The 25,148-nt window shown below is 41.1% G+C and overlaps 1 protein-coding gene across 1 annotated transcript in view; it reads left to right on the forward strand.

Moving 5' to 3' along the window:
- The first annotated feature begins 21,452 nt into the window (after nt 1–21,452).
- The window catches only part of LOC145997022 (carboxypeptidase B-like), a 156,961-nt gene continuing 153,265 nt past the window's right edge, over nt 21,453–25,148 (forward strand). Inside the window, exon 1 of the mRNA XM_083133643.1 lies at nt 21,453–21,991. Within this exon, the coding sequence (XP_082989769.1) occupies nt 21,521–21,991 (471 nt within the window). The 5' untranslated portion in view covers nt 21,453–21,520. The remainder of the gene's footprint in view (nt 21,992–25,148) is intronic.

Raw genomic sequence — 25,148 nt, forward strand, 5'->3', positions numbered from 1 at the left:
CTTGCGATTGTATATATCCAATGACAATATCGTTTAACTTGTATACAAAAAGAAGCAACCGGAGAGGTTAAAAAACTGAACATAATTCAGACGCCAGCGCCTTTTTCTCAGGAGCCAGGTTTTTCAAGGGGGGAGGGGGGGGGGCAAATATGACCTAAGAAAGCCATGAATCCAACTAAGATAAAGCTACGCATTTTGAAATATGATCTTAAAATATTTGATTTATTAACTAATACAAGATTGGATGAAAGATATAATCTGTCCGGTACTGGACGACGATTTTCGCTTTTCTTCAAATGCTACTATTTTTTGTTTGCGATTTTATTTGTACTTTCGTTTCCATTTTTCCGCAATGATTCCCTGTTCTTGAAGAACCATATCCTTGTTTTCAACTTATATTCCGCCTACTCATTTTCTAATTATTGCCAAAAAACTTGGTGTGTCCGGTACTGCAAGACTTCCCCCTAATTAATTATTGTACCAAAGTGGCCTTCCCTACCATATCACCGCAGATTTCAAAATTCAGCTACCAACATTGGAGTGATTTATAATGGCATTTTTATTATTCTGATTTAATGATAGGCCTACTTGTTACACAAAAAACGCATGAAAAACACAATCTGTTATTTAAAATTATTTAAAAATGAAAGGTAATGGAAATTCCCACAGGCGAACACGAAAAATTACACACAGACACACTCACAGGCCCGTAACCAGAATTTGATTTCGGGGGGGGGGTCATCCCTTGCCAGCAGCTGCCATTTATAGGCGAAAAGAGTGGGGTATGGATAGAAGCCCTGAAGATAAATTTATCAGATTGTTACTTCATATTATGAAAGATTGTTTAATCTCGCTAAGGAAGTATAATTAATTATCACTACACACTATTGAAATTAGATATTTGTGGGATTTCAGCCCCCAAGCTCTCCCGCTGACTGCGTGCCTGTATGTGTGTGTATACAGGGTGTTCCAAAATGAATATCGGGGTTTTAATTAAGTGTATATTCTATTACATATACAATACAGAAATGAAACATACCTTAAAAGGTAGGGTAACTCAAATAGTTTTTTGTCACAAGTTACAAGTGTTTAATGTCGAATCCCCTTGCGACACGGCACACATCTTGGCTGTAGGCAATTTCTTTCCACACTGAAGCTAGCATGTCTGGTGTAACAGACTCCACAGCTGCATCAATCCTGCGTCGCAATTCAGAGAGGTCGGTAGGTAGCGGTGGCATGTATACACTAACCTTTACATACACCCACAAAAAGAAATCGCAGGGGGTGAGGTCGGGAGATCTTGGGGGCCATTGCAGAAGAGCCACGTCATCCTCACAATGACGACCGATCCATCGTTGGGGAAAAACAGCATTCAACCAATTCCGTACTCACGATGGAAGTGAGGGGGCGCGGCGCCGTCTTGTTGCCAGATGATGTTCCTTTTTTGCTCACTATCCAGGTGTGGGTAGAACCGTTGCTGGAACATGTCCAAATAAGCAGTACCAGTGATAGTGTTTTCCGCAAAGAAGAAAGGTCCATACACTTGTTCTTTGGATAGAGCACAAAATACATTCACTTTTGGCGAATCCCTCATGTGCTGCTCTATTTGGTGTGGATTTTCAACCCCCAAATACGCACATTATGCGCATTTACTCGTCCACTAAGATGAAATGAGGCTTCATCACTAAAGATCACACGTGTAAGAAAATCATTTTCCATGTCCAGCACATTTTCGCAGAAGTTGGCACGGGTCACATTATCTTCAGGCTTTAGGGCCTGTAACAGATGTAGACGGTACGGCCTCATGTGCAGTCTCTTTCGTATCACCCTCCAAACAGTCGTGGACCGCATTGACAGTTCTCGACTCGCCCGCCTTACATATTTCCTGGGACTCCTACCGAAACTTGCTCTGACCTGTTCCACTTGCTCATCTGGTAGACCATCTTCGGATGTTGTTATCCGATGGGGGATCACATGCATATTCCCGCCAAAAAGCACGTTGCACTCCAATTGCTGAGTTACACCTTGCGAATTCCAAGCCACAGAAGGCTTTACGCTCAGGAGTCATCTCCATCTTTACTACTAGCGCCGTGCTGCGGAGGAGTTACGAAACATCACCTGCGAAGTAGAAATAAAAACTGTTTGAGTTACCCTTCCTTTTAAGGTATGTTTTATTTCTGTAATGTATATGTAATAGAAGATACACTTCATTGAAACCCCATATTCATTTTGGAACAACCTGTATATATAAAAAATTTCACGGTGTGCCCTATATTTTTCTACACCTGGTATACTGTTGCTGCTGATGATATACATATAACAATAACAACCCATGGCTCGACAGCCCTTGAAGGGCCTTCGCCCTTCCGACTGCCAGCTCCCTCTCACAATCCTACATACGAGTACAAGTGTGGAGTTCTTCAACCGGTAATGGGGTGACGTGGGATCAGCACGTCGAACCCTCAGCTGTTATAGGCGATTTCACAGACCGGGTTACGCTACCCACTCGTAGCTCCCCAAGTTCCTCACGATGGTGGGTTGCCACCGGTCCTATACACAGGCCGAGAACCAAGAGACTGAACCAAGGCGGACTCGAATCCATGCCGTCCCCTAGTCGAAGCCCAAAGCACAGAGCCGTAGACTGTACGGCCACGGAGGAGGACAATGTGATATACATATAATTGGTATAAAAGAGGTGTATTACACTAAAGAAGGAATTTATAAAATAAAAAATATATGAAACTCGAATCTTAATGATTACATTTAAACATAATAGGCTGCAATAGCATTCTATAGAACACAGGACAGCATTTTATACTATTTTATTTCCTTGCTGATATTGCTATTGTGAATTATCACTTTGTATACTGTTAATATTTTTAATAATACAGTAAAACCTCGTTCATCTGGACCCCGCTTAATCCGGACAGGCAAAAGGGGGGAAAAAAGAATGCAAGGTTTTAAATGTGGCTAGAAGTCAACAAGAGAACTTCCCAAAGAAAAGGCAGCCAACCACTGATGAAATTCTGTTTCCCGCAGACTTTGTACTGTACTGTATAGTGTATTTAGGCCTATGCCCTTTAAATACACCATAATAAACGTGTTTTGTTGCTATAAACGGACTTTTAATGCACTTTCTACTGTTCTTTTCGGTTATTCCAGTCAATCCGGACTTTCGTTAAACCGGTCAACTTATGACTCCAATTAGTCCGGATTAACGAGGTTTTACTGTATGAAATAAAAATAAAAACCTTTGAAACAGTATTGTAAAATAAGAAGCTATAAAGTAACAGAAAAGGCAGCAATTCTCTTTTTCCTCATTCTCGAAGTGTTTAAAACTGAAATTTGACATAACTCAATACTTGCATTTATCGATAAGAACATTTAGTCCGACGCAAATTGTTGCGGAAAAATAAACAAGAGCATTGTTTGACTCTCGCTTGAGGTTTACTCACTAATCTCTAGTTAAGTCAAACTAAAGAAATAATGGATTATATGTGAAATTAAAGCAGTTAATGTATTGCTGTTTCCTTTAAAGAAAAACGACGTGATGGGTAAAAATGGATTTTATTTTTGAAACCAACATGCCAATATTATCTATAGACAGACAAGTCATCTTCGAGACAACCATACCAGTGTTGACCAGTGTAACTACAGAAAACGACGTTAGAGTGCAGCACGGATTCGTGATGATAACAGTGCCATCTGGTGTCAAGTTATTCAACTACTTCAGATTTCTACCTGTATTCGAGAAATGCTTCAGTACAAACCGCGAAATTTGTCATTTCAGTTTGCTTACCAATATTCATAAACAAATATTTACATTTGTCAACAAGCCTAATATAGACATACACAATTACAAGGCAACGAAAGGCCACCCCCGATAGCATAGTGGTAACGTACTCGCCTGGCAATCAAGGGGTCCAGGGTGCGCCTTTTCTTTTTCTAGTCAACGTGTGCTCTACGTTAGGTTAGGTTAGGTTAGAAAGCAGCAAATTTGCGCTGAAAATAGGAAATAAGATATTCTCGCAATCGGAGCACCGTAACATTCGAACAGCCAATCAGAGAGCAAGAAATGAACCCACATTTACAAGTTGACTGGAAAAAAAAATCGCGTTCAGGGTTCGATACCCAGTGGAGGTACATAGTGGTTCGGACCCCACTTTAAACTGTAGGTCAAGTCCCGATTAGCCTTACAGTGCATAAAGTGGAGTTTAAAACACAAAATCAATCGATACAAGGCCGCAACGTCACTACTACGCCATCGAGGTGGCTCAATCGTTTATCATGATAACGACATACAATGATAACTGTCTATTTCAACCAAGATTCCCAATTTTTGCAAAACAATACTCTAAACACTAGAGCCGGAATTCGTGGTGGAGTGGTTAGCACAGCGGGCTAAAACGATAGGGGTTCCGGGTTCGAGTCCCGGTCTGGGTATGTGTGTTGTGAGCGTCTCTTCATAAATTTTATCACTCATCATCATCTTCGCGCTTTGGCCAAAAGAGGCACAAAACCTAATTGAAATTATCCAAATTAATCAATTTAATCTCCAGACATGAAAATCAGGTTGGTTCCCGTTTGATCCATGATATAATTACCAAAAGTGTTGAAAGTAGATCCCCAATAACCTGTCAGCGGACACGCTTATAGTTCTCGCAAATGAAGAAGTTGAGTGCTCCTATATTTTTATGGCCCTCAGCAGTGAGGTGGGAGTCATTTGGAAAACCCGTCCGTAGACCTACATACAGAGCCCTCTTCTGGAAAATTCCACTGTTACTTTTCTCACACGTCAGAGAATCATGCGCTGGCGACAAAGGGAATTAGGCATTCACGAATCCGTACCACTTTTTTTTTTTTTGGCCGTGTGATTCATTCTTAGCTTCTTCAAAAGAAAACATTTACACATCAGTGTCCAGGCACAAAAGAAAAAAAAATAGTGACGTAGTTGCTCTTTGAGGCTGTTCATTGGATGGTGTGCGCTAAGGTGACCAAATTTTTCAAACAACAAAACTGACATTTTTCATATTTTCCTGAAGGAAAAACGTGACGGCACACATTTTCATATAAAATCTGTTTAGCGATAAGCCGCGGTAGCCCAGTCGTTATGTCGTCTGGGTACCTTGCGAGAGACCCGGGTTCGATCCCAGAAACCAGGATTTTTTCCCACCTGTTCAAGGGAAACCGGCCCGGCTCTCACCCCGCGTCGTATAAAGTGGGTACTTGGAGGAAACTCTGGGGGGTAAAGGCGGCCAGGAGCGTGGTGCAGATCACATCACCCCACATTCGGCCGTGATCAAGAAATTGTGGGGCCCTAACTCCACACCCCCTATACGCCATCATGGTGTGGTGCAAAGTACAGAGGAGCACTTTACTTTCTCTTTTACATGATACCTATGTTTTAAAAGTAAATAAATACTGTGTACCTAACTTCCATAATACGTTCCTATGCACTGCACTAATACCAAGGACAGTTCACTTTCCCTTGGTACATAACGTTTAGCATACACTGTAAAAAAAATACACTTTCTGCACACTTTTGGAACACTTCCTAGAAACTACTTTTGATCACTTCTTGTACACATTAAATGTGCACAAGAAGTGTACAGGAAGTGCTTCAATAGTGTACACGAAGTGCTAAAAAGTATACAGGAAGTGTACAAAAAGTGCAGCAAAAGGTGTGTACAGGAAGTGTGCAAGAAGTACTTCCAATATAAAGGTATCCCAAAAGTGTGTAAGAAGTGTGCTGCATAAACTACTTTTGATCACTTCTGGTACACTTTACACATTTGGAACACTTGTGAAAATACTTGAGCGACACTTCTTGCACACATGAGATATATCGCAATTCAGTACTCATACTTAGTTTCTAGAATAAAAATACAGTTGACTCACATTTAACTTGACAATTGAAGGAGGAAAAATAAATTTTGTGAGATGCGTGTTTGTTTTTCTGCGACACTTTTTTTTTTTTTTTTTTTTTTTTTTTTCGTTCATCCGTTTAGAGGGTTATGTCCCTCTCTTCGGTACGTGCTGATACTTTTAAATATATAATAATAATAATAGATAGGCTAAGTGCACTTTTTCTATTTTTGGAATTATGAAATGAACACTAACCTGGTCTTGAAATGACCTTGGATTTTCATGCTATATTATATAACACCCTACTTTCATTCTTATGTTAGTAAATAAATACCCTTTCTTGTAGTTTGATTATTAGTTGCAATATGAAGGGTATAAATGTGGTCGTAGTTGTGGTGGATGATGAATGGTGTATAGTACATAATCAGGATGTCTGGGCCCGATGGTCAGAGTATACAGAGTTAAAAGATGTTGTAATGGAGTATACAATCTGTACGGGTAGCAGTCGTGTATTGCATCTTCACGGATTGTGTGAACCAACGGTGGGTGTTCTTTGTTCATCCTGTTATTTATATATTCTTTTCGCAATGCCTCTAGGTGAAGTGTTATATGTGGAAAACTTATTTGTGTATATAAGAGTCGAGTTGGACTTGGTAGTTTGATTCTGTATGCCAGTCGACATGCATGTCTCTCTATGATTTGTAGTCGTTCATAGAACGAGTCCTCTGCTGAGAGCCATGCTGTGTGTCCATACGTAAGTACGGGCCGAAGAAAGGCCAGATAGGTATTTAGGAGGATGTTTGCTCGAAGTCCCCAGTTCGTGCCGACAAGTCTCTTCATCAGCTGTAGTCTGTTTTTGGCTTTCTTTTTGATGTTCTGCAGGTGTGGTGTCCATGTTAGTTTTGTGTCAAATATGACACCAAGGTATTTGACGCTGTTGGTAGGTATTATGCGTGTGCCACGGATCTTAAGATCTAACAGACTTGGATTTCTTTGTATCCGTGAGCGACATCCTGTAGGAAGAAATATTATGGCTTGAGTTTTTGCGCTATTGATGGTGAGTCTCCAAGTGTCGCACCATCGTTGAAATACATTAATAGCTGGTTGCATAATGCGATTTATTGCTTGAATTGTAGAACCACAAGCCAGTAGAGCTGTATCATCAGCGTATTGGTATGTTGACACCTGAGAGAATGTTGGCATATCTGCGACATAAAGTAAGTAGAGCAGTGGAGATAAAACCGATCCTTGCGGTACTCCGGCGTTCAAGAAGATAGGGTGAGACATGTTGTTATTTATTGTTACATATGCCATTCGGTTGGTAAGAAAGTTGAAAATTAAACGAATGTAACAGAGAGGAAGGCGAAACTTATGCAGTTTATATATGAGGCCGGTGTGCCACACTTTATCGAATGCCTTTTCAAGATCGAATAGTATTAAACAAGAGGGTTTAGATGTATTGTACTGGTTGTAGATTCGATTTGAGAGTCTTAGTAGGTTATCCAAGACGCTAAAGTGTGGCCTAAATCCGGCTTGGTGTATCGGGAGAAAATTATTTGACAATAAGTGAGAGTGTAATCGGCGGACTAAAATTTTTTCAAGGATTTTGCTGAGTGTTGATGTTAGTTGTATAGGTCTATAGCATTTTGGATCTGTACGATCTTTATCAGGTTTCGGAAACATGAGTACTTTCGACACTTTCCATTCGACAGGGTAATATCCAGTGCGAAGGATTAAGTTGTATATCAAGGCGAGAAATGACAACATTGCTAGTGGAGCTTTCTTTATCAAAACATATGTTATGGAATCAAACCCTGGGGCAGTGTTTCTTTTGTTTCGGACTGCGTTTGTTATATCATCTGTGGTAATTAAAGTAGTAAGAGGGTGATTTGCGTTGATAGCATGATGAGGGCTGGGTTGCAGTTGTCTATTTTCAGGATGTACCTTCCTTGTTATTTGAGATTCTAATCTGCTATTAGGAGCAAGCGGAAGCGGAGGAGTAAATGTGTCTTGGAGAATTTGTGCAAATTCATTTGCCTTTTCGTAATCATTTGTAAGAGCTTGTTGTTGTGAGAGAAGAGGATACGTAGTACTTGTATGTTTTCCTGTAAGCATATGAAATCGTTTCCAGAATTTGCTAGGATGGCTTTCAGCATCAAGGTGATTGCAAGTGTTTATCCACTGACGTTGTTTGTGTGCCTTTATGTAGTTAAGGACATTTCTTATCCATTGACGGTGAGCTCGCAGACATTCAGGATTCCTTGTTTGTACGTATTCCCGATAGGCACGACGTGATGCAGTCACTAGATGAAGGTATTTAGGTGGTAATTTAGGTTTAAAACTGTTCACAGTTATCTGTGGTATATGTGTACTTGCTGCTTGTTTGACTTCTGACGTGATGTTTTCTACAGCCTTATCTAGTTCGTTAGAGTTCGTTGGAGGGGTGAAATTTTGAAAGACAGTGGAGAGATCTTCTCGATAACCTTCCCAATTTGCTCTGTTATAATCATAGATCCGCTTTGGAGGAACCTGTTTGTGTTGAGTATAGTGGTGCACTGGTAGAGTTATTTTAATTGGTGCATGATCACTTCCTATCGGTGCTAGAACTTCCATGTTAATTTTGTCAGCTAAGGAAGGTGACACAAAAACTACATCGGGGGTTGTGTTACTCTCTGGACGAGTTGCAGATGGTAAATCTTGAAATATACCTGTAGTATTGTTATCGATGGTAGTGTGGAAAGCTGTTCGTTCTGCATTTGTTCGACTATGTATATTAATATCAGCTAGTATGAAGTAGTGACGGTATGTAGAAGCGATATAAAGAAAGAAGTCCGTAGGTAGAGGGCTAGTGGGTCGTATATATACAGTAGCCAATGTCACATTTATACTTTTGAGATAAAGTGTGGCAATAGAATATTCCTGGTATGGTAATTGAGGTGGTAATATATTTGTTCTATAGGGAAATTTTGGCTTGATCCCTAGGGCTACTCCACCACATAATCGTTGCGCCGTTGTAGGACCAGGTGTATGTAGCAAGGAATACCTGGGTATGTAAAGGGGTGTGGCTTTGGGGATACGGGTTTCATTCAGTGCAAAGAAATGAATGTCTTCTTCCAGGAGAAGTTCCTGGAATATAGCTTTATGTTTCGGTAGAGAACGGATGTTCATAAATAGGAAATTATATTGTATATAGCCCGCCATAATTATATAAATAACAGTTAGGTTTCTAAACTTCAGTTTCCAGTGGTACAATTTGAAAATGTACATGTGGACCAGAATATGTAGCGAACAGGTGGACACGAAAAAGAGTCTTAGCTGTCTGTACTATCTGTTGTAATATATGTTGGCGTAGAAATGGGTGGATATTTTGTAGGGTTAATGTTTGAAATCTAAGTAGATCTTCAACAGTCACTGGTTGTTTCAGAGAGTTCTGTGGTGGAGTTGTAGAGTCCATAGTTCTTAATGGTACAGTTAGGTCAGGGCGTGAGGCTTCGGGGTTTGGGCGTGCAGTACAACGGTAACTATATGAGGGATGAGCCTGTTTGCACGTGTTACATTTGGGTGGTGCATTCAGATTTGTGCACTCTTTAGTCGTGTGTTGGCCAGAACAATAGCCACAGATAGGTGTTTCGGGGCAATTTGCCGTAGTGTGGACGTTGTATTTCTGGCAGCGTTCACATCGTAACGGAAGAGGTGCCCTTGAATGCGATGGTTCAACCCTATGTCGTTGGCGATATATATAAGCCCCTTCATGAAGTAAGCGATCGATTGTGCTGGAACAATCTGTTATTACTCGCATCAGGTAAGTTGGTCCGTTGTTGTTTTGGATTCGAACGCATTTTATAACTTCATGCCCTTCCAAACGTAGTTCTTCTAATACTTCTTGGTCAGCGAGTTCTGGATCTACGCCTTTAATAACGACTGACATATGAGGTGGTTTGTTTGGGGGTGGTGATTGTTTGGCAGTTTTGGGTGTCAGTTGGGATAGAGCAGCCTGTGGTCCAAAAATTTCGAACGAAACTTTGTTTCTCAAAGTGGATAGAAATTGCGGATCTCTGGATTTTATAATGATGCCATTTCTGGTGAATATAATTTGTTCTACTTGTGCTCGGGGGAGGTATTTTTGTAATTGTTGAAGGAGTAACTTAGGAGTTCTGTACTTGGGGTCGTAATTTTGTAGTAGGAAGTTGTAGACAGTGGTATTTTCTTCAGTTCGGCCATCAATTTGTGTGGTATCTCTGGGATTTAACTTTGGATTGCGTGTTTGTTCGTGGTATTTTTGCTTCTTTTGTTGTTGGAGAGGGGATCGAGAGCGATCCCTAGCTGTCTTTGAATCAGCTGAGGTGCTTCTTGATTTTCCTCGGTCTTGTTTTTGTATGTTCCTGTCTCGAGCGTGTGCACCCCCAACTTGTTGGGGGAGCCCTTTATGCATGGTGAACACAGGGAGGAGACCTACCGATACTTATCTTAAAATCAACAAGGCGGAAACAACAATGAGAAACAGAGTGACAAGTGCTGCAAACGGGAATTGCGTGCACAGTTTGCTCCAGATATAACTGGGTGGCAAACACAGGTTGCTCCTGTACAAGCACGTGTTGCAAGCGTGGGTTGCAAAACACGGTTTGCTTCAAAATAAGCAGTACTGTGACCAGAGCTCCACCGTTGAAAGTTTGGGGCTACAACCTAGTTGCGGCCACCTGAAAAGTGTCGTTCGAGCTAGATATCCCTTCGCAGCAAGGCGTTCAACAATGTACCTCGGAAACACCAAACCACTGTATAGACTGCAATTACCTCCAGTCGTCCGTTCCAAACGTACTGAAATTACAGTCACAGCGAATGTTCCAAGGGGGTTTTCTCTCGACGCACTGACGTGTTCCTCTGCGACACACGTACCTTCTACTGATATAGTCCACAATCAAAAAGGTTGCTCATGGGAGATTCACTTTTATTCACTGCAGTACATTTTCTTCTTTAATTTGTATCTTAGATGTTCACATATTTTTTGAAGAGTGTTAAAGCACAATTTTTCACTATGATTACAATCAAACGTATCATTATTTGTTGTACAAAAACTTATGTTTCTTGTACACATTTTGACAGAACCATCTAGCGGCCGGTGTAGGAACAACCAGCCCCCCGAAGTTAACGATCTGTTTTGGTGTGCTTTAAAGATGAATAGTTCGATTTAAGAAAATCTATTAATTTCCTCGGAACATTCAACTTGCTCCTTCTTCAATTTTAATGAGATTTATCCAATTATCAAATTGGTACGTTAAACAAAAAAGTATTGATAGTTTCATGATGCAATGCGATTTCCATGTGTTCCAGGAAAAAAATAGTTATATTTTGTTATTGTTTAATGTTGCTTGCCTTCAAGTGTGTTACTGCTTTATATAATGAAATTGATTTATGTTCATAAGATATTCATTTGTCAAAAAAGTATAAAATAACAATCGATATGACCAACAACACAAAATGAAATCATGTGCTACAAAAGTGTACAAGAAGTGTACAGACTTACTTTAAACAAAAGTGTACAGAAAGCGTTGAAGAAGTGCACACAACTTTGAATGTGTCCCCAAAGTGTGCAACAAGTGTACAAAATTTCGTCATTTCGGTTCGCACACATCTAGAACACTTTAAGTACACTTTTGCAACACCTTCAGTACACATCTTGTGCATATTATATGCAAGAAAGTGTACCAAAAGTGTACAAGAAGTGTATTTTTTTTACAGTGTAGTGCGGGGTCAAAAGTGGCAAAAAGTGGGGGGGAACTGCCCCCCTCGCACCCCTAATCGGCGCCAATGCCAATAAGTTCGTTATTTTGAAATTAGAAGCCATTCCTATAGTTAGATGTAATATGAGTTGTACAATACATCTACGTCCAATGTATTCATGGGCAAACAACGCCAGAACTAACACATAGGATAGGAACTATTTCTTCCGTGAAATCCTATTTGTTGTTTGAATGGCAGTTCTGCATGAATCTTGCGCGTAGGGATATAGTGCATAAGGTAAAGCCACCCCACTCAACGTAGCTGCTCTGTTGAAGTTGTAGGACCTTATATTATGAGCTGTACAGCTACTACAAATATATTCATCAGAAATCACGTGCTTTGTTTACATTGAGTTTGCTCTTATGGTGGACGCCGTTTTCTGGCTTTTGAGATCGAGTCCGTTATTGTTCATTTCAAGTAGCTCGCCAATCGTCCTCACGATGACGAATACATTTTGGGAGCTCGGGCCAGATCGAAATCCGGACCGTTCGCGCCAAAAGCGAGAGCGCTAACCATTAGGCTATATAAACGCTCAGCTTTTAGACTACTACACCATTATCAATATATATACAGTATGTATAAAGCCCGAATCCCACCACTCACTGACACAAACGTTCTCCGTGAAGAAAGCCCCGGAGGCAAAAAATGCTCCATTACGAACCCCCATGAAATTGTCTGGAAACACCCAGAGAACACCAAAAAACCATTCACTCATCCCTTTTTTAAGGGCAAAAGTATCCATTTTTGAAGTTTCTAGCAACGTCCGTTTCCAGTGGCGAAATCAGGCATTTTTTTCTCATACTTTATCCCCAAGATCAACAGTACGCAGATGATTCAATTCCTAGTTAGAAAACGTGCACAAACAATAGTGACAACTACATAGGAAGATTCAGCAGCACAGAAATTACATAAACAGTTATTTACAACTGAATACTCAAAATGCGAAAATATCTAGATCATGGATGTTTCAGTGAAATGTTTAGAGATGTAAGAATTCTTTCGAGGTAGCCATATTTGTTGTTGTCCATGGAAACGGACGGCCCAAAAACTACGTTAAGTGATTTAAATTTTCATATTTCAAAACATGAGCGTCGGAATTTATTACTGAGACATAGGAACGTGCGGGTAATAACGGAAACAATTATTTTTCGATTATGTTTAAAAATGTAAAGACGACAAAAGAAGTAAATATTGCTTTCTTCCAATTTAGTGTCGCTATTGAATTCGTTTATATGAAACACCCAACTATCTTGAAACGGAGCTTAATGTAAACAGTATGTTATTGCACTCATTCAAAAGAGCCCTACTGAGGCAGTGGAGAAAGGAGTGAGGAGATCTTCTGTATAGTATAGTAATTTATGTACATGGTAAAATTTCTGTAATGCACAATATCGTAGATGTATGCCTCAATGAAACAATATTCTGTGGTATAATTTTGTCTAATAAATAAACAAATAAATATTCGGCTTACATGAATTCACCATCTTCTAAAATGTGAAAGATGCGGATAGACCGATCTGAATAAAAAATCGATTTCTTTTCAGATTTATCGATTTCCTTTCCGATGCAAAAATCGAATCTTCACACATATTGTATCGAAAGAATAACTCACTATTTTTTAATATTGTCCTAAAAGAAACTACTCAAGTTTTTTTTGTAGCTTCAATGAGTCTGAAATACGAAATTTCTAGAAACAAGCTTATAAAATCAATAAGGTGTACTTACCTTCGTATTGTGGAGGTGACAGGTTCAAATCCAGAAGACAACCACTCTGAGAAAAGAGAGAAATTACCTGATTAGTAAAGACCGGAAGTGCAGGCGCTTATATTGGTTCAAATTGGCAGGCAAAAAGGCATAATATAAAAAATAGGCACAATAAACCGAAAAAAGTAGCAAATTCCTAGTCACTATGTCCAGTGTGCGAATTAATGGGGGGGTAGCCTGGGATTTCACCCCCCCCACAAAACATTTCATCCCCGGCAAAAGAAAATTATTTGTATCCACTGAGTAAGCAATCCCCGAAAAGCAAAAGCTAATTCGCACAGTGCTTACATCCAGTGGCGGCGATTGGGTTCCAAAACTGTGGGTGGGGGGGGGGGGGCAATGTGCCAAAACTGGGGGGGCAAAGACAGTATATTTCCCTTCGTACATAAGATTTAGCATAGTGCGGGGGCAAAAGTGGCGAAAAGTGGGGGTCACCTGCCCCCCTCGCCCCCCTAATCGCCGCCATTGCTTATTTCTATATAATATCATTCAAGAAGTTACATCGAAATAACAATCTTACTTTTCTTTGTTTGTCTTCATTGCACACAGCCACTAGTTTTGTTTCAAGCTTTGATTGATTAATTTGCTTTACTTTATCTCGCCTGTTGTCCCACTTTTGACCAATTTGCTTTATTTTACCTCGCTTTTTGTCCCACTTTTGGCTAATTTGCTTTACTTTACCTCGCTTGTTGTCCCACTTTTGGCTAATTTGCTTTATTTTACCTCGCTTTTTGTCCCACTTTTGGCTAATTTGCTTTACTTTACCTCGCTTGTTGTCCCACTTTTGACCAATTTGCTTTATTTTACCTCGCTTTTTGTTCCACTTTTGGCTATTTTGCTTTATTTTACCTCGCTTGTTGTCCCACTTTTGGCTAATTTGCTTTATTTTACCTGGCTTCTTGTCCAACTTTTGGCTAATTTGCGAAGATGGGGATGAGTGATGATGTAATTAAATTAATGAATGGACACTCACAAACATCCATGCCTAGGCCGGGATTCGAACCAGGAACCTCTGGCGTCGTAGCGCGATGTACTAACCACTCTGCCACTCTGGCTTTTGTTTTAAGTTTTCGACATACAGAAAATATTCTCTCTACTTCGACAGATGTAACTAGACTTTACTGAAACAGGCTGTTGTAGCTATCGTCAAGAAAAAAAAATTTCGACCTTTAAGAACATCTCAAATTGTCTTCAGTTCTTCTGAGTCCACGTTCCTTGTCTCGGTACTTTCCCTGCACTCGCCTCGTCTTGATGTCATCCAGTACCGCAGCTTCTCACAGCTTCATTCTAACCACGGTGCCGTGGTCTAAGCGCGCGTGGGTGAAGCGCACAGTGGTTGAAGCGGACCTGACATCGTGGCCTTGACTGCACCTAACTTGCGGTTCGCGGACTAAGATAGTAGAGTGGAGGGTTGTAGGAGTTGTCGGTCGTAGGAGTGCTATTAGTATTATTATTATAATTATAGTATAGAAACAATATTGTTATTGACTGATTAATGGATTTGGTGACTTAAGTTAACTTCATGCACGGTGAGGCTAACCTGGACTGAACCTGAGCCCGTGAATATTATTATTAGGTTAGGTTAGGTTAGGTTAGGTTGACCAACGAATACGGAGGGTTCTGAATATGTACTTGGAAGGAGATTTGCTGAAATGCTTACGTACACTGGCGTATATTACGAAGCTACAGAGCATTCCCTGACATTCGCTACGAGACTCGGCGGCAAGCGGTCCGGCGTCAGCGCTTGTCTTCCTCGGTGAACGGGTCAGCGACAGTCGCTAAACTGCGTTTGTTACAACCTGTCCCGGTTCCCGCGCTAGTTGCTCCCTGGCTCTTCTCGGTGCTGGGGAAAGTCAAAGCCAGGCAGCCAATTAAAATACGCAACGTCGCAACAGCGTCTACGTAAGCGCCTCTCTTCTGGCTTCCATTCGCTCCTCGCTGCCCAGCAGACGATTTTTTCCTCGTTTCTCATTGGCACCGAAACTGTCGATCGCTCCCTAGCTCGTGAAAGGGTACAGGTTGTAACAAACGCGGTACAGAGTCGGCTATTAAAATTACAGTTTTCATATTGTGTACTAATCTTGACTACAGAAGATGTTGAAAATGATGTCTCTCTGCTGCAACACATTCCTGGCATCTCCCAAGGAAATTGGCATTTTCACGTGCAAGTTCGTCTACTGTAATTCTCCCGATTTTTTGTACAATTGCCTTTGTATACTTTATTTCCCCATTTTTCTTTCCACTTTTATTAAGAACTGACCCTGTTACTCTAAACTTTTGTACGAGGTTTAAGCGACTGTCGCGGACCCGTTCACCGGGAAAGACAAGCGCTGATGCCGTGCCGCTTGCCGCCGAGTCTCGTAGTGAATGTCAGGGAATGCTCTGTAGAATAAGGGTTATCTCTGTAAATGATGTCATTTTGTAATTACTTATGACACATTGTGCGACACGACCCGAAAAACGCCATATTGTATATACATTTATATATATGGTGCCATAATTTTAAGTCTATAGCATGCCAATCTCTGTAGATGGCGATGCCATTTTGTAAACATTTGCATATTTTCCGACTGTATTTGTGGATTAGGCTTAGTCATTCTAGTAATGTACAAGTTGCTTGTACAGAAGAATAACCAATGACCTGACCCACCGAATTCCCTTTGTGCGCTTCGCCCACCGAACTTCCCTTGTGCGCTTCGCCCACGTGCGTCCACGAAATCCTAACCACTGCACCACGGAGATACCCGGGTTCTGACCTCAGTAACTCAGTGCCAAATACCTCCAAAATCAGCAATTGAGAGGTTTACTCCTTCTTGCATCGCTTCTTTGAACGACCTGCATATATAGGGTGTTCCAAAATGATTACAAAGATTCCAACTAGTCACGACTTTGTAACGAACAGAGCTATATACATCGGAATATGCACAGCAGTACCTATAACCCTGTAGTTTTCGATCATACACTTACACCTCTGATTCTCAACACCCTAGTGAGCGGCTTTAGGGGGGGTAAGCTTGGTTTTGATTGACTCAATTGCTTCATTTTACTTCACTTTTTGTGCCACTTTTTGGCTCATTTGCGAAGATGGGGGATGAGTGATGATGTTCTGACATTGATTAACGGGATGTCCAGGTCGGGATTCGAACCCGGGACCCCTGGCGTAGTAGCGTGATGTGCTAACCACTCCGCCACGGGAGACGGCCGGTAAGCTTGGAATAGCTGAAATAGTCTCATGTTACAGTAAAATTGGTTACATTATACGACAAGAAAGTCTTGGACGAAACCAAGAGTCTAGCCAGTTTTCGTGGTTGAGTGGTCAGAATCAGGCACGTAGACAGAAGGGCTCGGAGGAATGAAGACCCTCCCCCGAAATCCTACAAATATCTAATTTAAATAGTGTAATGAATTTTAATTCCATAGCAGGATTAAGCATATTGTACAAGAACTTGTAATAGTCTAAGGAATTCCTCTTCAGGGCTTATACCCCCCCTCACTTTTTCGCTTTTAGAGGGCGGCTGCTGATGGGATGAGCTCCCCCCTGAAATAAATTTCTGCCTACGGGCCTGGTTAGAGTAACGCACTTCGAAGCCAGATGTTACAGGTTCAGCCACGGATGTACCAAGAGGTAGAAAGGAGATGTAAAATAACTGAAATAGGAAAAGAAAAGAAAGGGAAAGAAAGTATCGAACACTAAGTGCGGACTTCATCTCGACTTTACATAAGTCTCTAACTCTTCTGTCGGAGTTTGAGCTTTTGTGTAAAGTGCACCTTATGCACAGATAGGCTAATCGGGACTGAACCTGAAGTTATAAATTGGGATCCGAGTCATTACAAGACCATGGCGTTACCACTACGCCACCGAAGGAGGCGTAGGCAGGAAAAAAATTCGGGGGAGGGGTTCACTCATAATTGTTCCCATGGGTGTCGCAAGAAATTTGAATAATAGAAATAATAACAATAATGATTATTAATTTAAAATAATTAAAATTTCTAATAAATAACTAATTGAATCCAAACGTATTATTATTATTAATGCTGTCCTTATATCCTTGAGGAGACTTTTCTACTTTATCCATCATGCAGAAGAACTTTTTTTTAATTTTTTTTATTCCTTTCTTTTACGTTTCATGCAGTGCGTACTGAAATGCACAGCTATTATATTTTGTTATTAATAGTAAGAGAGAGAAACTTTAGTCATAAAGATTATGTTGTTTGACCATTCACATAAAACTTAATTTTTGGAATTTTGAAAACTGTGGAAACTAGTTATTCTTTGGATTAAATGGTAAAACGTAACCTGGTATGCCTGTAATGTAACCTAAATTTTTCGATCTAACGCCGTTTTGCTTTGGTTATTCTGTTCGAATACTAACTAACTGTACTTTATTTCCGTTATTAACAATAAAACTAACAAACGTTCTGCTACTTTGTAACTTGCAATATACGATGTCAATTCGGGGGGTGTTTTCCATAGACCAGTTCGATTCCACTTTGTTCCTATACTTACCAAACAGTATTATATACAACCACTATGCACTATACAAGTATTTGCTTTATAGGACCGCATATAGGTTAAATGTATCCAGGTATGTACTATATCGACCGCTTGGTGAAGGGTAGTAAATGTAATGCGCTACCAAGTTGCATACACAAGAAATTATAGAAATTATTGTCTTATAAGTGCAAATATTTGGGATTTCTGAATATAAATATATGTTATAGGTGAGGTATTTATTTGTTATCATTTACTATGAGTGTATGTAGGGCTTTGTATTGTTTTGTATTCCCTGAATGTTTGCAATACAAAATTTCAATCATTATGGTTTGCGCAAGAAATTATAGAAATTATTGTCTTGTAAGTGTAGACATTTAGGGATTTCTAAACATGTATATATATCATGGGTGAGGTATATTGTTACCATTTACTATGAGTGTAGGTATGGCTTTGTATTGTTTTGTCTTGTAAATATTTATTTGTGTGAGGTATCTCTTTATTTGTGTGTATGTGTGTTTTTATATATTGTTAATTATGTATGTATATTTAAACTGTATGCAAGTCTCCCATAATTGGAGAAGCTTTCTCTGTTGGAGACAACTGCAATTAAATAAATAAATAAATATCCTAGGTTTGAACTCTTATAAGGGGGATTTAAACCCTTATCGAACATGGATTGGATTGGATTGATTTGTTGTTTTAAGTCCACTTTGTGCACAGTAAGGCTAATCAGGACTGGACCTACAGTTTAAAGTGGGATCCGAACCTATATGTGCCTCCTCCGGGAATCGAACCCGGGACCCCTTGATTACAAGGCGACGACGCTACCACTGCTCCATCGGGGAGGCCGTACCTTATCGAACAGGGAATTTAAAATTTGAAATGGGAATTTTAGGACAATCACAAGGGAATTTTCAGTCCGATCCAGGAACAGCACTGGAAAGAGGACAGCAGAAGTGAAAATGAAGGGGTCGCGGGTGGGCTGCGATTCTGAGAATTAAATCCGTTTCGCTCAAATTTCAGAATTCAAAACGTTTGAAAATTCTAGCTAGATCATTTCAGAATTGTGTCTCTGTTGTATTTTTGTGAAACTGCGAATATTTTTTTGAAAATGTATTACCAAGTTTGGTTTGGTTTGAACCCTAACCCCCCCCCCCCCTCTAAATGAAGCCATGCTATAGAGGCCGGCCTCGTTCTCATCCTCGTCGCGACGGCTTCGTTCTTGTTCTCGCCTCGATTTTCAACAGACCATTATGGTATCCCCTCGAAATTTCTAGGTGAGTCCCAGACGTTTCTCGTCTAGGAACCATCCCTAGCTGCAGTGATTGTCTAGGGGCGACGAGAGTAACATCATAAAACGGAAATGGATTGTAAATAATATATATCCTTTACCATTGGCGTTCTATCAGACTCTAGTCTGGACTATAATGCATGATCTTATCATTTCAGGTCATTCCCTTGAAACTCTTCTGGATCCGCCACTGTTTTTTCCTTGAAAAACTACTCATTGAGCTATCGGTTCATCCCCTTTCATTCAATCCGTCAATGCAAGAAAATAATCTATGTGATGACGCATCCGACCGTACACTCCAAATAGCCAAGACCCAATCCAGGACAGCGTTATTCAGATTCCCCGAAAAAGCTTGTGGAAAGTCGACGCCTCACCCATTCTTCTGATACTGACTTTAAAATCCTGTTTGGACTCCAAATGCGAGCGTTCAGAAAACAAGTACCGCTCTGGCCTACATTTACCGGTTTCTTCTTCTTGCTTTCTTTGCATGTAGTTTTCCTCCTGTGACCGTTACGCTTCTCGGCGTTATCATTCAGGGGACTGGCTAAAAGGTGACCTTGAACCAACGGCCACAGACAACCGGGTCTTCAGAAGCCAGCGAGAGTGCTCACCCACTGGCCAGGTTTCGAATCTGAATCCACTGCTCTTTGGCACCAAGGGCATGCCACCCGAAGATCTTGTAATTAACCCCAAGAGATGGCGCTAATTGCCGCGATGGACAAAATGCTGAAGGAATTCGGATAAACAGCTCTTAGGTGGAAAGGAACGATGGGCATTTGGAACAATGCTTTGTTCATGTTTGGAGAATAACAATCTGGTCACTCGATTGTGGAAGAAGACTGAATACAAATGGTTAACCAACACTCCTGCGTATAATGCAATGCGCTTAGAATGTAAAAGAATGGATTTCTTTTACAAAATGTTAGGTAAGTATCGTGCTGTTTCTGGTGTTCAAATAACGTGACGTGTCCATCACGTCTTGCAATAATTCCAGCACCATAAATAGCAATGTAATTGCCCCATAATTTTCGTGAAGGGGGTCCCGGGTTCGATTTATGGTGGAGGCACATAGTGGTTCGGATCCCACTTTAAACTGTAGGTCCAGTCCGGATTAAAGTGGGACTTAAAACACCAAATCAATCAAATCCAATCGTGAGGAGCCTCCCAAGCGGATGATGGATGGCCGGCGCATCCATTGCCCTTGCTGTCTGGCTTTTTACTGGGTGGCCACAATTAAAGTCGGCATACTCGGAGCCCTCTGCAGCGACCATTGATCGATCATACTGTCTTACGCTTCCAAAGGGTCATCCACGTTGATAGGGCGCATATTGAACAGTGCTGTACGGACATAAACTCAAATTACTGGTTGATTTTACTTCAGCGCCACATTTCAACCTGGTGGTGAAAATTTGAACTACTTTTTTTCCATCAGCATTAGTTTCCTCATGGTCTCCATAGCCTCTATACTATGCTTCAGCTCAATCTCAACGGGCTCCAGAGGGCTCTGAGAAAGGCAACTTTAATTGTTGCCACCCAGTACCTATTCTGGCGCCCGTGCTTTCAGGTAGGTTCTCAATTGTCCTCACGACAATGGGCCAACACCGAAATTTTGGAGGTCCCACGCAGTGATCGAACCCGAGACCGCTCGCACCAAAGTCGAAAGCACAAACCATTCGGATAAGTGTTAGATCTGAGCACATCTAAGACGAAAACAGACAAACGCTAAGGCTGTAATGTGACTTCCAGATGAACGACCCAACACGAAGACTATACTGACTGTGAGTTCAGACACCAGAACGTCGTTTGCCTGCAGTTCCCAAGAGTACACCACGTGGAAGGGAGGTTGACACTGGTCTGATGGCCACGTTTGTCTCCAAGAAATCCAGAACCTGAAATCAAAGACTGTAAATAGTAGTGAAACATGCAAGAGGATGCGCCCCCATGGTAATCTACAATAGACCAATAATCATTCCGCTCCAATGCCAAGACGGAGACTAGATTGGAATGAGTACAGAGGAGACGCCAGGACAATGGGAGAGGCAGTGTTACGAAATCCTCCACTGCTCTGGAAAACCATACCTGGCAACCTTGAACGGGAACCTCCCCTCCCCCGCCCTCTGGAGGTAAGTGAACCATCCTCACTTCCTGGTGGAGGTTGCGTCACACGTCCAGAAAACCAGACGAGCCAACCAGGTTGCGGTGTCCTACAACTCCGCGGGACGACGTTTCCGAAGCTCAGTACCTCGAGAACATTGACCTAGTGACAGAGTACGGTGCGGGGGTTTTCCTCTGCGAGCGATGTGCAAGTGTGGTGTCCGCGTGTGTTTATGAAGATGCGTGTGAGGCATATGATCGCCTGCTCCTGCGTAATCTTCCTCCTGGTGTCTCTGACGGTGGGGCAGCCAAAGACTGACCTCTACCACCACCAGAGTCTCCAATACTCTAGAGAGTTCAAGGGCGAGGCGAGGTCGTCAGAACAACCGCGCTTCATCGGCTCCTTCTTCGAGTCCTTCATCGGGTATTTCAAGACCGGTATCAATGTCCTTTTGGGCCGTGCGGCCGGAACGGGTACGAAACGTGTGAACTACCGGAAGTACCAGCTCCTCAGGGCATTCCCGAGGACGGACGGACAGCTGGACGAGGTGGAGGCAATGGAGGGTGATGGGGTGAAGTTCTGGACGCTCCCAGGGAGGAATAAGTCCGTGGATATGCTGGTGCCACCAAGCATCGCGAGGCAGGTGAAGCTTTTCTTCGAGCAGAAGAGCATCGACTATGAGATAGTGATACGTGATGTTCAGGTGAGTACAAACAATTAGCTATGTAAGTCAAGAATCTCTTGAGTCAAGGTCGATGAACCTCTCTCATGGGTTAAATTTCAGGACATTCAAGGCCGTCGTCGTCTTTAGGGAGGTACAAAATCAAAATACCAGCCTCGTTCTCGGTCTCGTTTAGAGTTCCAAACCACTTGTCTTGTTTTCCGTCTAGGCTAAAGTTCTAAACCACTGTCTGGTTTTCCGGCTAGGCTAAAGTTCTAAACCTCTGTCTTGTTTTCCGGCTAGGCTAAAGTTCTAAACCACTGTCCTGTTTTCCGGCTAGGCTAAAGTTCTAAACCACTGTCTTGTTTTCCGTCTAGGCTAAAGTTCTAAACCACTGTCTTGTTTTTCATCTAGGCTAAGGTTCCAAACCACTGTCTTGTTTTCCGTCTAGGCTAAAGTTCCAAACCACTGTCTTGTTTTCCGTCTAGGCTAAAGTTCCAAACCACTTGTCTTGTTTTCCGTCTAGGCTAAAGTTCCAAACCACTGTCTTATTTTCCGTCTAGGCTAAAGTTCCAAACCACTGTATTGTTTTCCGTCTAGGCTAAAGTTCCAAACCACTTGTCTTGTTTTCCGTCTAGGCTAAAGTTCCAAACCACTGTCTTGTTTTCCGTCTAGGCTAAAGTTCCAAACCACTGTCTTGTTTTCCGTCTAGGCTAAAGTTCCAAACCACTTGTCTTGTTTTCCGTCTAGGCTAAAGTTCCAAACCACTGTCTTGTTTTCCGTCTAGGCTAAAGTTCCAAACCACTGTCTTGTTTTCCGTCTAGGCTAAAGTTCCAAACCACTTGTCTTGTTTTCCGTCTAGGCTAAAGTTCCAAACCACTGTCTTATTTTCCGTCTAGGCTAAAGTTCCAAACCACTGTATTGTTTTCCGTCTAGGCTAAAGTTCCAAACCACTGTCTTGTTTTCCGTCTAGGCTAAAGTTCCAAACCACTGACTTGTTTTCCGTCTAGGCTAAAGTTCCAAACCGCTGTATTGTTTTCCGTCTAGGCTAAAGTTCCAAACAACTGTCTTGTTTTCCTTCTAGGCTAAAGTTCCAAACCACTGTCTTGTTTTCCGTCTAGGCTAAAGTTCCAAACCACTTGTCTTGTTTTCCGTCTAGGCTAAAGTTCCAAACCACTGTCTTGTTTTCCGTCTAGGCTAAAGTTCCAAACCACTGTCTTGTTTTCCGTCTAGGCTAAAGTTCCAAACCACTTGTCTTGTTTTCCGTCTAGGCTAAAGTTCCAAACCACTGTCTTATTTTCCGTCTAGGCTAAAGTTCCAAACCACTGTATTGTTTTCCGTCTAGGCTAAAGTTCCAAACCACTGTCTTGTTTTCCGTCTAGGCTAAAGTTCCAAACCACTGACTTGTTTTCCGTCTAGGCTAAAGTTCCAAACCGCTGTATTGTTTTCCGTCTAGGCTAAAGTTCCAAACAACTGTCTTGTTTTCCTTCTAGGCTAAAGTTCCAAACCACTGTCTTGTTTTCCGTCTAGGCTAAAGTTCCAAACCACTGTCTTGTTGTCCCGGGTTCGATACCCGGTGGAGGCACAAGTGGTTCGGATCCCACTTTAAACTGTAGGTCCAGTCCCGATTAGCCTTACTGTGCATAAAGTTAACTTAAAACACCAACTCGACTCAACACTGTCTTGTTTTCCGTCTAGGCTAAAGTTCCAAACCACTGTCTTGTTTTCCGTCTAGGCTAAAGTTCCAAACCACTGTCTTGTTTTCCGTCTAGGCTAAAGTTCCAAACCACTGTCTTGTTTTCCGTCTAGGCTAAAGTTCCAAACCACTGTCTTGTTTTCCGTCTAGGCTAAAGTTTCAAACCTCTGTCTTGTTTTCCGTCTAGGCCAGAATTCTAAACCACCGTCTCTTTCTCGTTATTCTTGGTCCTGTCTCGATTCATAACCCACTTCTCTTTATCGATCTCGTCTAGAATTTTAAATTGATCTACTTGTAAACCAGCATCTTCGGTCGCATAGAATTCTAAACTACAATCTCGTTCTCGTGTGGAGGAGGAGAACGAGGAGAGGCGTCTCGCATTACAACACCATGTCTTGTTCTCGATCTATTCTCTGTATTATCATAGGCATATATATATATATATATATATATATATATATATATATATATATATATATATATATATATATATATATATATATATATATATATATATATATATATATATATATATATATATATATATATATATATACATGTGTGCGTGTGTGTGTGTCATTAAATATATGTCAATCATCAAAATATGCACTTATATTATAAAATATACAATATATTATATCGATTGTCCTTCATTCAAAATTCGATTGCAAATTTTAGATATTACTACACTGCTAATGCTCTGAACAATGATTTGCGTGAGTAAGGGGAGTGGCCAAAATTAAGACACATAAGATAATAGTTGCCAATATAAAAATAAGTTTTTTTTTATTTATATATTTATATACTTTGCGGTAGCTGACGAAATGCGATGAGAAATGGAGAAGAAATAACGAATCGGACTAATTTCTGTGTTCTGGGGATTGCTAGGTGAGTGTCCTTAGAGACGAGGCTCTGTTGTTCGTTTCTTGTGTGTGTTTTCAATATTATTCCCGTCAAGTATATTCGACTTCAAATCTAATTGTTTAACTATTGTTGTTATAACAAAAAAATTATCCCCCCCTGGAAAAGTTTGGTGGGGTGGCAAACTTTTGGACAAAATCGTTGGTGGGGGGAATTCCCCCCCTGTCCCCCCGGGATTTCGCACCCTGTTTGGGAGCCTAAATTTCGATATATATTACATAATTCACACATATAATCCAAAATACATATATTTTGTGTATTTTTATTAGAATCTAGTAATACTTTTTGTATGCCACAGGACATTTTGTGGTGGCACATGAAACCGTATCTGGAAGCAGGAGTCTATCCAGAATTTTTCATATGGGAGGGTGATAGTTCGTGATTAGGGTCTGTACATGTAAATTTAGAGCCGAAATAGCCATAAATTGGATCTTTGCGAAAAAGTTTGGAGGCGTGTTGAAATTTAGTGGGTTGGGTGTTGGGAGCATGTGAATAAATCACCGTCTTTAAGGATACCGAAAAACAATGCATCCTGGTTCTCAGAATATCACCTGTACAGTCAACGGCAAAGATAATAGTAGG

This window comes from Lepisma saccharinum, chromosome 13 (genome assembly GCF_977018435.1).
Source record: "Lepisma saccharinum chromosome 13, izLepSacc3.1, whole genome shotgun sequence".
Classification (NCBI taxonomy): Eukaryota; Metazoa; Arthropoda; class Insecta; order Zygentoma; family Lepismatidae; genus Lepisma; species Lepisma saccharinum.